The sequence below is a fragment of the Nothobranchius furzeri genome, chromosome 9, assembly GCF_043380555.1.
Source record: "Nothobranchius furzeri strain GRZ-AD chromosome 9, NfurGRZ-RIMD1, whole genome shotgun sequence".
Classification (NCBI taxonomy): Eukaryota; Metazoa; Chordata; class Actinopteri; order Cyprinodontiformes; family Nothobranchiidae; genus Nothobranchius; species Nothobranchius furzeri.
In genome coordinates this window covers 54,215,726-54,231,104 of record NC_091749.1, presented here as the reverse complement: position 1 = coordinate 54,231,104, position 15,379 = coordinate 54,215,726, and the positions used below count along the sequence as shown (strand labels likewise).

Sequence of the window (15,379 nt, the reverse complement as noted above, 5' to 3'; positions counted from 1 at the left end):
AAGACCTGTCAAGGTGAACCAACACTATGCGTGCTAGAAAAAAAAGGACAAGTCTGAACGGTGAAAATTTAGAAACACAAGTGAAAAGAGAAGTGAAGTGAAAGCTTTAGAGGTTGTGAAAATGTGAACCTGAACGACAGACTGAAACAGGCAGTAATGGGGCCATGGCCGCACATTCAGGCTCTGGGATCAAAAATCATTTAATGCATCAAAGCTGATGGAAATGAGGCTGCATTGGAGCGAGGCCGCTGTGTTATCTTTCAAATCATTAACACCAGACTCCACGGCCTTATTTAGATTTATTAACTGTGGCAACAGGTTGAAAGACATTTTCTCAGTTGTTTTTCCAAACTTTTATTGTGATACAGTAACGTTTTGGACAACACCCAAATACACCTGTTTCCCCCAATGCTGTGTAGTAATTGTATTAGCAAGTGCAATCGTCTCTTCAGTATGTCTGTCCGCCTGTTTTTGTTGGGTCTGACAGTCTCTATTTGTAGCCAATTTTGTAATACCAGAGGGGCTCCTTATATTGGTGTGGGCACAGCAGCACTCAAATAAGCTGGTTAAATATGCCCAAGGATACCCCAGCCTTTAGCAGAGAGGCTTTGGACTTGTATATCTCTTAGCAACAGGTGTACCGATTAAGGTCTGCAATGAGCCCCAAAGGAATGACAAAAACAGCCAGTCACAGTTGTAGCCACGCAGTGTAATTACACTGAAAAGTTCAAACAGAAGGTAAATGAACACTATGGACAGCCGTTTGAGCAGATGAGACCTGAATGTGTGCAGAAACTGTACACTTAGTTTAAAATGTGTACTATATTATGGACTGTAATTAAGTCTACTAATGCACTCTAACATTGTGCATTTTTTGTTTGTTTGTTTGTTTGTTTGCAGATCAGAAGGTTAAATGAGCAGTAGAGAATTTATGAGATAAGTAAGTGTTTTTGACACTAACAAGTGGAAACTACTATCCATTTAGACAAGTCGAGACACAACCACATATGTCTGACCAGTATCTGTGAGGGATACAGCTTATAAAAATAAATACATAAATAAGTTAATAAATAAATGCACATTTTTGTTAGAACATTTAAGTAATAAAGTTTTATGAGGTGCAAATTTTCTTGTTTCAATTTATTCCCCAAAAGTCTCAACTATATCTCGAACTGCTTGCAATTTACCCTTATTTTACTTACAAATTGGTCATTGGCTTCTTAAAGTTGCATCTTGCTTTCTGACAATGAGGAAATAAAATGGAGCAGACACACAAGCTAAATCTTGGAATTATGAGGAATAAATTGTCTTGCAAATAACCTCAAGACTCCTCAAACATGAAAATGAGGCGTGTGGTCTGGTTGGAAAACTTTTGTGTTTTTGGAGATAGTGACGTGTGTAATAAATTACACTTCTACTAGAAAAATCACCCGCTGATGAAGGACAAAAACTATAGTATCAGTTAAAACCCATGCAGTAATTTGCTATTTATGTATAGTTTAACATGTGAGAATTACACAGAAATTGAAACTAAAACTGGTAAATGTATTTATCCTTATATAAATGAGCTTTATTGGGTTTGTATTGTTTATTTTTTTATTTAAAAGATCTGAAAACGGTGGCGATGTGAGCAGTTCCTGAGGAAAAAATGCACAAGTGCGTAAAGCAAAATGTATATATATTAAAATAGAAAATAAATAAATAATAGATATAGAGAGAAAAAGTTTCTGACTTTTGGTGCTCAACCCACTTTGGTTCCTACAGTCTAACTTACTCACCCACACACTTCTCTCCCTGTGCAGAGCTCTGCAAACCGCTGCTGCTGAGAAGCAAACAGTATGTGCCTGTCTCTCCGTGGCTCTACCTACTCGGTTCGTGACAAAATGCTGAACTGTGAAAATTACAGCTCACATCATTTTTGATATGTTTGAAAGTAATTATGAATAACAAAATTAAGTAATTATGATTAAATTATAAATTGGGCAACCATGCTACTGTGGTTATTTCATTTTACGGTTTCTTATATAAGCTAAACTTATAGATATTGTGATTTAGTCAAACTAAAACTTTTTAATAATAAATATGTTATTAATAAAAAAAAAACACAATTTGACTAAATAGATATACAAAGCTTGGAAACCAACACTGAGTCTCCTTTTTTCAAAACAATGAGCAGCTGACTAAACTAAACTGCACAATTAAAACTGAAAGTATGATTAAAAAAATTTTTTGGTTGAAGTCAACTTTGAGACAGCCTCATCTGATGCAGGACAACTTCTCCTCAGTCTCTTGCCGCAAAAATGAAATGTACTATCCCCAAATTATTTCTTCTGGGGATGAGAAATCAGGTCAAGCATGGCAAATGCTCGGTAGAAAAAAGTCTGAACGGTAAATTATGCATCGTCACATATGGCAGGATTGAATCTTGGTCTAACGAAGGTAAAAATGGTTAATGATTGGCCTGAAGGAAGCCTGCATGGCTGAATGTATGAGGACATAGGCTGTTTCTAAAGCAACAAATGGCAGAAGTCTGGATGTCCTTGTTGTTTTAGGAAATTTAGTGTCCACAGATGTTCAAGTGCTGAATTTTATCTCTTTATTAAATCTTGCATAATGCACTTAATTAGAGGTCGCCAAGTTCACCTTATAACTTATCTTATTTCCATCTGAAGCTACAAGCAGTAAAAGTACTTCTTTCCAACACAGAATATTTGCATATAGAATTATTCATACAAAGTAACCAAGAAAGACGGTCAAAGGTTTCAAGCCGAATCTGCAAAGCTGCATTTACTTTACCAAACCAAAAATTTGGAAAGTAGACATGTTGAAGGTGTGGTTCACTCATTTAATCAATTGATTTGCAGTGGTCTACAGTAGAAATGAATGCCTTGTAGTCATACTCTAGGAAAAAAAGCTCAGGAGTACCTTTTTGAAGACGGATGACTCAGCTGGAGGAGAGAGTGGCAGAACATGACAGGATTTGGAGTCTTATTTCCTTATGTTTAGACATCTCGCCTCTGATTGGGTAACAGTTATGTGACTCTACCACTGACTCTGTTTTGCAACGTTGATGTTTTTTACACAAATAACACAAGCCTGGAGGGGTTCTGCAGTGTGGTGGGGTTGCTAATGCTAATGGTTAGCTTCTACTAGTTGAGGCATTGTCTGCCGTTTCCTGGACTCTAAACCAAAAGCCTTCCCAGTCGTGAGTCAAGATGGGTGAGTCCATGAAAGTTAGTCTCTTTCCAGAGTATTTCTCTTATCCGATGGCACCATCTAGTAGCTGACAAGCATATCACACAAAAAGTCTGTCGCTCTGTTTTTTTAAGATGGCGACTTCATGTTTTTTGTTTATAAATGTGCTTCTGTAGCCGTCAAACAGAGCTAAAACATGTTGTTTTACAAGTATTATTCTCATGTCATGTTGTGTTTTCATATATTTATATTTTAAAGACTTTCTTGTCCGTGAAAAGTTCATCAACTCTGCATCATCCAAGGTATTCCTTAAATTTGAAGCATGTAAGTGGTAGTCTAACGCTATTGGTTAGTTCTGGACGGTGCTCAGTTTCCTATTGCAGAGCTCTGCGGAGCAGGGGGCGTGCTTAGCAAATAAAAAAAAATTTTAAAAGACATATTGCTTACATTATATCACAGTACATGATAAGATAATCACTTTTACAGATTTCTGATAAACCAGACATAATTTCTGAAAGTAGAAAACTCCAGAAAGCTGCTTTAAGTGACAGTTTGATGTAGATCTGTCAGACTTTTCTAATCATAGAGTTTTACAGTCTATTTTCCATCAGAAGCTACTGCAGGAGATAGATGTAGGAGACTATGTTTATGTTTAGCCTGCATGTAAAACTCTGAGTGACTGAATAAAATCGAGAAAAAATAATTTAAAAGTGTTTTTTAATGAACCACCTCTTTAAAAAAAACTACACTTGGGTTGTGTGTTGAATTCCAATTTTCTGACTGAACTACATCCAGATCAACATCTCAGTTCTGCAACACCGGTTACCAGAGAAGCCTTACCTAGACCGCACACGCAAAGAGAGATTGTCACTCAAGTTTTAAAGAATTAATCAGCCAGAAATCTTCTATTGCTTGTTCTTTCTCGCTCTTCCTCACCTACATGTCACGTGTGCTATCAAATGACACACCGGCTGACTGAGCTATTGTCAGCCTTCTGCCTGCCTGCTTTCTCGTCCTGTTCAGGCAGACGTCAGAAGCTTGACCGACAGGCGTTGTGTAAGAAATGATCCCCGTTGGAGCTACAAGGCTTTGACATTTGTGTTTAGTAAAAGTAATCTGTGTTTAGTAAATACAACTCAACTAAATTATTATTATCCTTCATGGTAATCTGTTATTTTAACAAAAGTAGACTGTGCTTCAATTAAGTTTCTGTTTTAGGAAAAGTACTCCTCAGAAGTTCCATAAAAACACAGTTGAGAACATCCTCTCTACCTAGGTAATATACTAATATGGAGTGAATACCAATCTTTACTACCCCTTGGAACCAAGACAGCACCTAAGCTCCTTGAAATCCAAAGCACACTTTTGGCTTTTGCTCTCTAAAAGTAATCCTCAATGTAAACATTTATGAATAAGATACCAAAGCAAAAAAAGCCAAAATGCTACTTGCTCTTAGGAATGATCTGGGGCGTTTTAGGTTTAAAAAAATAAGTCCAAAGTTGTGGGGAGACCACAGAAATTAATAATTGAAAAAATGATTACCTTGACAATTGGATGGCCACCAGAAGCTGCTTTGATGGCACCTCGGCTGCCTTCTGTCTCATAGTGTGCACGGTGGTGGGCTTTGGGTTGCACTTCTATCTTCAGTTCATACTGGCCAAACTGGCTTGGCAGTGGCCAATCTAAAGGAGGCAGTGAGGAAGTCCTGAGGAAGCAGAACCACATACACACCCACACAGAGAGGCAGAGGAAATTAGAGCGTTTGTATCAAACTCTGAAATCATAAAGTGTTTAAAGATGGTCAAAATTTTACTTAAAGCAAACACTTGAGACATTTTGTGGTTGAGGGAAATGTTACCAACAACATTATTCTGTGATATTTTGAAAAAAATATGTAAATTCTCTGACATCAAGCGTTAGAACAGGCTTTCACTAACTCCCGGCTGAAGACATAAACCTCTCTTCAAGCTATCAGAACACAATAAAAGTCTGGAAAAAAAAAAAAAGATTTTCCCCTGTTAAAAACTGCCACTGAGCACTCAGAACAAGATGAAGTGCGCTCTGTCCCATCAGACAGTGAATCACAGGAATGCCCACGTGAATCTGCCCTGCTCTTAAACATTAAACTTGTATAGGTCAAGTTCAGATACTAAGAGTGAATCATTTTCTAGGGGGGACTTTTTATTCTGAGTCTTTCACATTTGGGTCAGAGAATGGGTGAAAGGAGAAGCGTTCCAGCTAAACCAGTTCATAAATGACACTGTCTGTGTCTGAGTATACAGTAAATGTGAATAATTTGTGTCCCAAGGCATCACAGGGGGTAGCATTTTGTTTTTCCTCAGTGCTTATTTTTTGTTATCAGAGTAGACCACAATCATATTTGAACAGCTGCACTCAAAAATAAAACACTCAGAAAAACTGGGTTCTTCTAACAGAATGCATTAGATTAGTTTAGCTCAACCTAATTTCACTTATTGGTGCTACTAATTAGCATTAAAACACTTCAACATTGTCAGTTTAATAGTAAATGTTGTTAATTGGGAGTTCTTTGAATTAGTTGAATTATTTAGAATGCATTTTATACTAAAAATGGTCTTTTTCTCTCACAAAAACATGTTCAAGATACATTTTTAGGAAATATTTTGAAGTAAGAAACATGACCTAATTTCTGCCGTACTCATCATAATAGCATTTATATTTGTGTACATTAAGATATTAGCTGACTACATTTTCAGATCATGTCTCATTCATAGTTAAAGGAGACTATAATACCCTAATTTTTCAGTTTTTTTTTTTTTTTTTTTTTTTTTGCTTTTTGGCTTTTAATCTATTACATCTTATTACTACTTTGGGGTTTGAATTGCAGGATGTAAACCTGTTGTTACATCTGAAGAGGCTTTTAAACCCATAGAAGTGTGTATATACTCCTGTGACCATTAATGCAAGCATGTCTGATCAAGCGAGTCACCTTTGTGCTGTCAAAGCAGCCACAACCAGTCAGGAGAACATCTGAGGGGTACCTGTGGGATTATTAATAGATCCCCAAAAGTATTAGGTGAGTTCTCTGTGGATTGGAGCTGCTTATTCTAATACCACCAGACTCCACATAAAGGTTAGGTAATTTTACCCATCCTGAGCAGTTTTAGTTTCTTGTTTTTGTAAGGTAACGATGCTGCCATGTTAGTGGTGTATATGGTGGGAACCCCACAACAAAGTTTTACCATATAAACACTGGAATGCAACAGTTTCTGCTGTTATTCACTACTAGGCAACAGTGAGAGAGGAGTTACGTGCCCACCCCATAACTGGAGGGTTGCAGGTTTGAGTAAAGTACCGGTAAAAGTAAAAGACTTTCATAAAAATAAATTCCAGGTTTTTGAACCCAGGAATACCATTGTTTTTATTATTTTCACCTAGTTGAGGTTAAGGAAGCTAAGCGTTTTTTTAATCATGGCAAGTGTCTGATAATCCAAGCCAACATTCATTCCACCCTTTCTAACCCACCCAATCCACCTCGGCCATCTGTTTAAAAACATGCAAGTGGAGGCAACTCAAGGCCCTTTTTCATGGCAAACATGTCCCATCTGCTGTCTTGGCTGTGTTAAAAATACAGTAACTTATGGTTGAAATTTAGAGATTGAATCACAGACCTGACCTGGTTTTAGTCTAGACAGTGTTAGGTCTATGTGAGCAAGCCTTTGTGTTATGTCTATGGATCTGTGCGTCTGTGTGTGTGTGTGTGTGTGTGTGTGTGTGGTTGCCCCCTTGCCATATGTGGCCTGTGCTGATTTACAGCACCAGGGGCCAGTGCACACAAACAAGGCTTCATCTTCATCTGCCACACACATTGGAGAACAGACAGCCAACTTTGCTCGTGTTTGTGTAGATTTAGCATGGTGTGTGTGGGTGTGTGTGTGTGTGTGTGTGTGTGTGTGTGTGTGTGTGTGTGTGTGTGTGTGTTCGTTCATTTACAAACATATTAATTCATGTAACACAGCTTCTCACATGTGAACAGTGAGCACAGCTTCACTTAATGACATTGTAATCTAATAAAGTTCATTTAAAAATCCTACATGGGCTGAAGAATCCACTTTTTGGAGATTTTGACAATATTATTTTCTCAAGAAAAATGCCCCCAAAGCTTTTTCGGGTTTCACATATGCATGTTCCTGTCTCAGCTGCATCTTCCTTCAGCTCTGCTACATTCAGCTTTAATATTATAATATATTGTCCTGTTCTTTGCCCTGGAAGGTGTAAAGTAACATGATACAGGCTCTTTGTAGATTTCAACTCTTAACTTTGCATTTCTCAGCTTTGATCTTCAGTTGTTTAAGAATTGGTGAAGTCTCCAAGTCAAAGACTCAAATTTCTAGAATTTTTACACGTTTTAAATTGCAGTAAACCATTGGTTTCTCTGATGTGCTAATCACATCGAAAAAAAGCTTTAAAAACTTTAAAAGATGTTGCGCATTTCAGTTCCATGTGTGAGAAAATAAATTCTTTATTTGACTGACAATTTGAACAGCTATTTCTGCCTTTCTCAAGGTCAAGAAGCCTACTCTTTGACTCTATAGCCTTCTACAGGTGTGTCCAGGTTCAGGGGTAGCATTCTTGTAAGGATCTGGCTACTTCCATCCACATAGGTCGGGCCCCACCTTGACCACTAAGACCAGACGTTAGTGGCTGTGTACTTGGATGGGCTAGCCTTTGTGACTTTCTCGGCATTAACATAGTAAAAATGAACGTTCATAATGTCTGTAAGCCCTTTATTCACATTAGCTCATTCAGGAAAATTTTAATGCCATTTTGTTCCTCATTTTCTAGTCTGTTCCTCGTGTTGTTTGAGAAAATAGCTGATTTCCACCCTCGCAAATCTTCTCTGAATGACTCCAGCTCCTGTGGATCCTCCTCTTCAACACCCATAGCCCCAAGGTGTCTTTTACTATGTAGTATGTTCAGAGCTGTCAGTCTGGAAACAGCACATTTTTCTAGCTATGCAGCAACAAGCAAAGGAGGAAAAAGTTACTGGAGCTGACAAGTTAAAAAGTCATCATTTGCAATAAACAAAAGCAAAGAAAAAGGTCCCACCAGTTCAAACAAATGTTTGAACCTGTCAAAACAGAGTTCTTGTTATTTTTTGTAGCCTCGTGGTTTACAGTCTCACATGAGTCAGAAATACTTGGTTATTTTAGCAAGACTCATTTGATTCTAGAAATAGCTTCTTCTAATTTAACCAACAGTCCTCCTGCTGGATCAATTAAGCATTGTCTAGGTAAGAATAACATCAATTATCCATGTTGATATTCTGTTTTGTTTTGTTTTAAACAAGAGAATGACTCATGAATAGTCATAATTAGCATGATCAGTCTGGACAGTTGCACAAGCTTGGGCTGTATATGAAGGACCGCTTTGAAGAACCTGTGTGGACTAAGCAAAATGCAAAACTCATGAAAAATACTTCCTTAGGGGTTTAGCTGAAAATATCTATCCACCTATAGTTATGTGTTATTTATTTGTTGCTATCCAAACAACATACATTTCTTGTCTGAATAAAAAAAGTCACCACATGGATTTAACAAAGCAAACAGGTTTGAGCCTCCTATTGGATAATTACTGCATGGGTGATTATCTTTCAGGTGGCAATAAGTTATTTTACCCCAACTGGTGCAATGAGTTGCTTCACATGTCTTAAACAACCATGTGGAAAGACACATCTGGTGGTTGTGGAAAAGATGTTATTTTGTTTGAGAAGGGTCAGATCGTTGGCATGCATCAAGCAGAGAAAACATCTAAGGCCATTGCAGACGAGACTACAATTGGGTTAAGAACAGTCCAACGCATCATTAAAAACTGGAAGGATAGTGGGAACCTATCAACTTCCAGGAAGAAATGTGGGCGGAATAAAAGTACCAAATGATTGTGATTGGCGATCACTTAAATGTTTGGTGAAATCCAATAGAAGAAAAACGAAAGTAAAACCCAGGGCTATGTTTAATGGTGAAAGTAAGAGTATTTCCATGTGCACAATGCAAAAGCAATTCAAGAGATTAGGGCTGAACAGCTGTGTAGCCATTAGAAAACCACTAATCAGTGAGGCAAACTGGGAAAAAAGACCAGTTTGCTAAGGAGTATAAATATTGAACTCTGGAGCAATGAAAGAAGGTTGTGGTCTGATGAGTCCAGATGGGTCCTGTTACAGAATGATGGGTGCATCAGGGTAAGAAGAGAGGCAGATAAAGTGATGCATCCACCATGCCTAGAGTCTACTGTACAAGCCTGTGGGGGCAGTGCTATGATCTGGGCTTGCTGCAGTTGGTCAAGTTTAGGTTCAGATGTGCTTCAAGAATGAGGTCAGCTGACTACCTGAATATACTAAATGACCAGATTATTCCATCAATTGATGTTTTTCTTTCCTGATGGCATGGGTATACTGCAAGATGACAATGCTAGGATTCATTAGCCACCACAGTCCAGACCTCAACCCCATTGAGAATCTTTGGGATGTGCTGGAGAAGGCTTTGCGCAGCAGTCAGACTCTACCACCATCAATGCAAGATCTTGGTGAACAATTAACGCAACCGCCTGTTTTTGCATCATGGTTAATCTAACTTTTTTCTCTAATGTGGCTAAATAGTTACTTCTGGGAAAATTGAATAAAATTGCCTTTGACAATATGTGCATCTATGGTTTGAAATCAAGAAATTTACCTGAATATAGGTGTATGGCCAGGCTTGGGTTTATTCCATGAGAAATGGGAGGGTACTGAGAGGAACTGTTCTGCAACCCCATCTTTCTTCTGGCTGTGTAGGGCCTCGTCTGAAGGAGAGTCCAAACTACAGGATGTATTGTCTTGGTCATCTTGCCCCAACTCCCCTTTCCCAGTTTGCATAGTTGTTCTATCTTGTGAGGTCTTCCTTGTCTTCAGTGGGATGTCAAGCTCAGATGGGCAGCATTGAAAAGGTGACATGCCAACAGAGGGACTCCCAGCCCAAGTGTCTTCTGTCACACTTCCTCTAGGGGAATGTCCTGGTGTGGGTGTGGGTGAATGATGAGGAGACAGAGAACCCGGATAGCAAATGTCAGCGCTAGAGTGGCGCCTTTTCCCACAGGGTGAGGTGGGACGGGAAGAGGGACGGGAAGATGGCCGTGGGCTGAGCCAATTTTCATCCGTGACGCTGGTGCGTGGCGAATGGCATGGTGACTGTCGAGGAGAAAGGGTGGAGTGACTGTGGTGCATAAAAGAAGGGTGGTGTTGTGGCCAGGGGGGCTGATCCTCCAGAACTCCACCACCAGTTTGAGGAGAGGTGCAGCCTGGAGAAGTCAAAGGGGAACCTAAAGAAAACCTGGCAGCTGCTTCGTTCAGCTCTGAGTCTACATCGTCATAAACATGTGAAAATGATTCACAGGAGGAGGCATCAGAATACCAGCTTCTAGAAGACACACTGCTGCCAGGGCTTGGGCTAAGTGAGGAGTCCCGGTATGAATGGTCCAGTGGTAAGTACAGGTGGTCTCTGGACAATATCCTGTCACCATGGTAATCCCCATCAGGACCATTGGGCCTCAGCTCTCCTTCACTGGCATCCATCTCCTGCTGGCAACTAGGGGAAATAGAGGTGATCTGGATACTAGGGCACTCAAAAGGCTTTGGTGCCTCCACAGGAGCAGAGGGGCCATATTTGGAGTCTTGAACCTCATAGCTTAAAGGCTCAGATCCTGGTTTGTGTGATGGAAGGCGTGACAAAGTGTTGATGACATGGGATTGGGAGTGCATGCCATGGCGAGACAGACCAATAGCCTGGTGGCTAGTGACCATAGATGGAGGCTGGCCCACGTTTAGGATATAGAAGGATGTGTTGTCGTCTGGCTCCAGATCTAGGATGGATAAAGGAAGGAATCATCACCAAACAGCAAAATGAACATCAATCTTTCTTATTAAAGTTCATTAGTTTTGTCCCTCCTTAAAATGTTTATTGCTTATTTAGATGGATTCATGGAAACAATAAACAAATAAAAAAGACCAGATTCTTACACCAGAAATATAGAAAAAATCAAAACAGACTCAAGATACTATCTGGTTAAAATGCTGAAAAATCTTAGTTGTGATGCTTCTTCTCTGGGTTTATTTATGTGGTCAGATCCAATATAAAACCCACAGGCAGAGCTGGAGACATTGTATGTTCGTCTGATATGCTGTGTGATACAGAAACAAACACATAGGAAAACCAAACATGCTCTAAACTTAATGAAGCATTTTGAATATCATATGATGGATATTTTTGTGTTTAGACCCAGTGGATTGAAGCAGATCTCACCCTGACCTAGTCCATTTTATATTTAAAAAAGATACCACTAGAATATTGATTTAGTTCACCTGCTAATAACAATCTTACTCAAGTCATGCTTACACAAAACACCACACTACATGGGGCACCACACTTGAACTTTTGTTTGCAAAATGAACTCAAAATTATTTGCATGATTTTTCCTTAAGCTTGAGCTTCAGCTCAGTTTTAGAAGATTATCGACCCAAGTGTTGCTAGGTAGCTGGCAGTGAAATGGGCTCTGTTCCAGAAGGGATAACCAATGAACTGCACAACTCAGGAAATAAATTCACACAACGTTGCATGCTGCCGGCTGTCATCACAGCTAGGGCTAGTAGACTATTTATACCAAAGGTCATTCGGCACAGGCACCATATATACACATAAACAGACACACACACTTAAACAGACAAACGTCCATTGTGTGTATTGGATCTATTCAGTAAGACTTTGTTTATATATTTTTGGTGAATACAATCAGCTACTTTCTCTGGAAAAGCTCTTTTGGAGAGATCTGGATGTTCCTCATTCGAAATATTAATTTAAACTATGAGCAACAGAAGTGAAGCATCTCTGAAACCCTATGGACAGAATTAGATGCATTGTCATTTCATTAATTGCGGGGGGTACAAAACAACAAAATAAGATCGATGAAAGCACCAAGTAACATGACCATTCTGCCTTGTGTTGGGCTACAATGAAGACAGAGTGTTTAAAAAGAGAAAAACACAAAAGCTAAATGATAAAAGTAACTCTGAATACAAAAGAATTGTCAATGAGTGTCCATGAATAATCAGGCTTAGGTGAAACCACAGTGTTGTCCGTACAGGATATGATTGTGAAATCACTAGACACTTCCACAAACTCCTTAAATGAACCCACCACCCAAACATTTAGAGAAGGGGGGGGGGGGGGGGGTAAATGTAACACATAATTTAGCAAAACTCAATTGAAATAAAACCATTAAATAAAACTAAAGATGGAATAAATTATTATTTACTGTTTAATACCTTTACATGAAGCAATGCACTGTTAATATTTGGAAGCAAAATGATTTTGAGGGGGAAGTATCATGTGCTGTCTGACATTTCTATCCAACAGCCACAGAAGGGAAGCTTTTTTAAGCTTAACTCAGCTAAAATAAATAAAAGGGCAGAGAAATTTATAACAAAAGAATGCAGACCAAACAGAAACATAACTATTTGGTTATATACAAATTCCTGCAACAAAAAACATCCTCAAAGAAAATAAATAACATTGCCATACTATATACACTAGATTTTATATTAAAAGTTAAATGAGCTTTGCTATGTTGTTTAGAATAAGTATAACTTCCATAACTACTTATACCTCTTTATAAACAAGACATTTTTATGGTAGAACCCTTGAAATTCAGTACAGCTTTCATCTACTTGGGAAGTTTTCTATGTAGACTCCCATCTCATTAACAGAATTCCAGCTCATATCCCTGGGTGAGTAGTAAATATTGGAACGTTAACGAACACTACTCATTCATTGTTTGCCAACCTAACCCCCAAATATGAATTGTATGATGTTAAGTAAACGAAAATAGTCTGGACTACGAACAAGGCCCTTAGGCAACTCAAGACCATATACCAACACTGACCTCCCTGAAAGAGGACGTTTGGTTCACTGAGCAGAGCTTTCAGACTGCACAGCATTTGCATTTACAAAAAATTACAGAATGCACTAAAAGAAAAGGGAGAAATACAACTTCACTGAAACAAACTGAATGAATGTCAATACAAATAAAACAATTCCAGTAATTTCATTGGGTACAACAATGGGTACATTTACCTTTTTCTGTGAACACATTTATCATTAATTACTTTGTTGTGAAATGTAGGTAGTGTAAGCTGAAATGACAATATGAGTTTTAGAAACAATGCACCAATATGAGTTTTAGAAACAATGCACCACTTGGCAACAATAATTGAAAGACTAGGTTCACTGGATTTTTTTCCCAACACAATGGCAGTGGTCTCTAATATAAATGAATGCCTTGTGAGTCAATCTCTGAGGGGAAAAAACTCTTATGATTCTGTTTCAGAAACTAGAAGTGAGCCACGACAGATAAAAGCTGCTTTTGAGTTGTATTTCCTGATATTTGGACATCTCGCCTCTGATTGGCTATCAGCAATGTGACTCTACCACTGACTCAGTTTGCAACTAGAGGCATGGGCTCTGACAATATAAAACGTTAAGGATTATAAAGTGATGGAGATCTACCAAAGCGCGGAGATAGTAGAGCTGTCTATTTGCATTCTATCATCTGTGCCAATATTTCTGGACGCATCTACGGGCACATATTCTTTCTCAGCCGAGTCACTATTTGCTAGTCTGCTTCTGTCGGCACGACAGACATATCGAAGTTTAAGTCAGCGTTGGTTGGTATAGCTGGGGTGCTCAGTAGAGCTGGGAAAAACAATCTAATAATCAATGTATTAAGATGCGGACATAAACTATTATGAATCTTTGAAGAAGCACACCATACATACTCCATTATAGCGACAAGCTACTAGCATTAGCCACTAGCTTGCTCAGTCTTTAAGCGGTCATTAGATGTATTCTCATGTGTCTGCTCCATCAGGAAACTCTGGGTCAATGTGCTGCTCTAAACTTTGCAGTTATTTTAGTGGCTTTTATTATTCTGGGATGTCCGTATGTGTTTTAGCATTTTTCACCGTGGCTGCCAATCGGAGCTCTGTTTGTGCCAGACCCCTCCACCACATAGTCAGGAAACAACAATGGAGAGCAGTGAGTCACAAGTAGCAGGTGTGTAATCCTGACTAGAGGATGCATAAGATGAGGATGTATCATGAGTTTAGCTTAACATAATAAGATTTTTTCTCTAGACAAGAAATAATTACTGATAATAATGTGGATGAAACCATCTCTTTATGGAATTTCAGTTATTTTACATTAATTATAACTATATAATAAAATAAAAGTGCCCGTGGAACATTTGAGACATATATCTCTAGCTCTTAAATGTGATTAGATGGACGGATTGACAAACAGACATTGGAATTTGAAGATTTTTTTGGAAATCTTTTATCCTATTTTCTGTAAAGAGGTATGACTTTAACATCTGCATTTCTGAGATAGAAAAAAATTGTGATAAAATTGTCATTGTGATTTTGGAAAAACAAAATGGTGATATAATTTTTCTTCTATATAGCCCAACCCTATTTGTAACATTGATGTTTTGTCTCCAGAAATAACACAAACATGAAGGAGTTTTATCATGTTGTGGAGTCGCTAATGCTAATGGTTAGCTTCCACTAGCTGAGACACACTCTGTTCACTTCTGGATGCTAAATCAACTACAGCCTTCCATGTCAAGGGTCAAGAAGAGCAAGTCCATCAATCCTAACATGACGTCAAATGTCACAGGCTCTTTTCATTCAAGCTGTCCCTGTCTATTTTTTATTGGCGGATAACTGTTGAAATAGGGGTAGAAGACCTCTTTCACAATTAGCCTGCTTATTAAACTCAGAGTGACTGATCAGATTTCAAAAAGAACTATTTAAAAACAGTTTCTCAGCAAACTGCCAGTAAAAGAAAAATCAGAGTTATATGATAAACAAGAGATGATGTCAATTATACTGAATGTTCTGCTTAATTAAATTCGGTCAGGTGTTTATTTAACGACCTTACAACCTCTTTACAACAGAGGAAATGTACACCAAACTGCTTGTTTGTTTGTTAGTTCATAGTTCATCTGACACATATATTATTAATGGTAAAAGGTGTCCATTTCAGTATTGAGTAGGTAAGCAATGTCTGTTGGGATATATTAGGTTTGTGTTGTGGTCTAATAACACTAATGTAAGCGGCTG

The 15,379-nt window shown here is 38.4% G+C and overlaps 1 protein-coding gene across 1 annotated transcript in view; it reads right to left on the bottom strand.

Moving 5' to 3' along the window:
- The window catches only part of nfatc3a (nuclear factor of activated T cells 3a), a 75,585-nt gene that overhangs the window by 30,840 nt on the left and 29,366 nt on the right, over window positions 1–15,379 (bottom strand). The window contains 2 exon segments of the mRNA XM_070554950.1: window positions 4,738–4,900; window positions 9,903–11,067. Of these exon segments, the coding sequence (XP_070411051.1) occupies window positions 4,738–4,900; window positions 9,903–11,067 (1,328 nt within the window).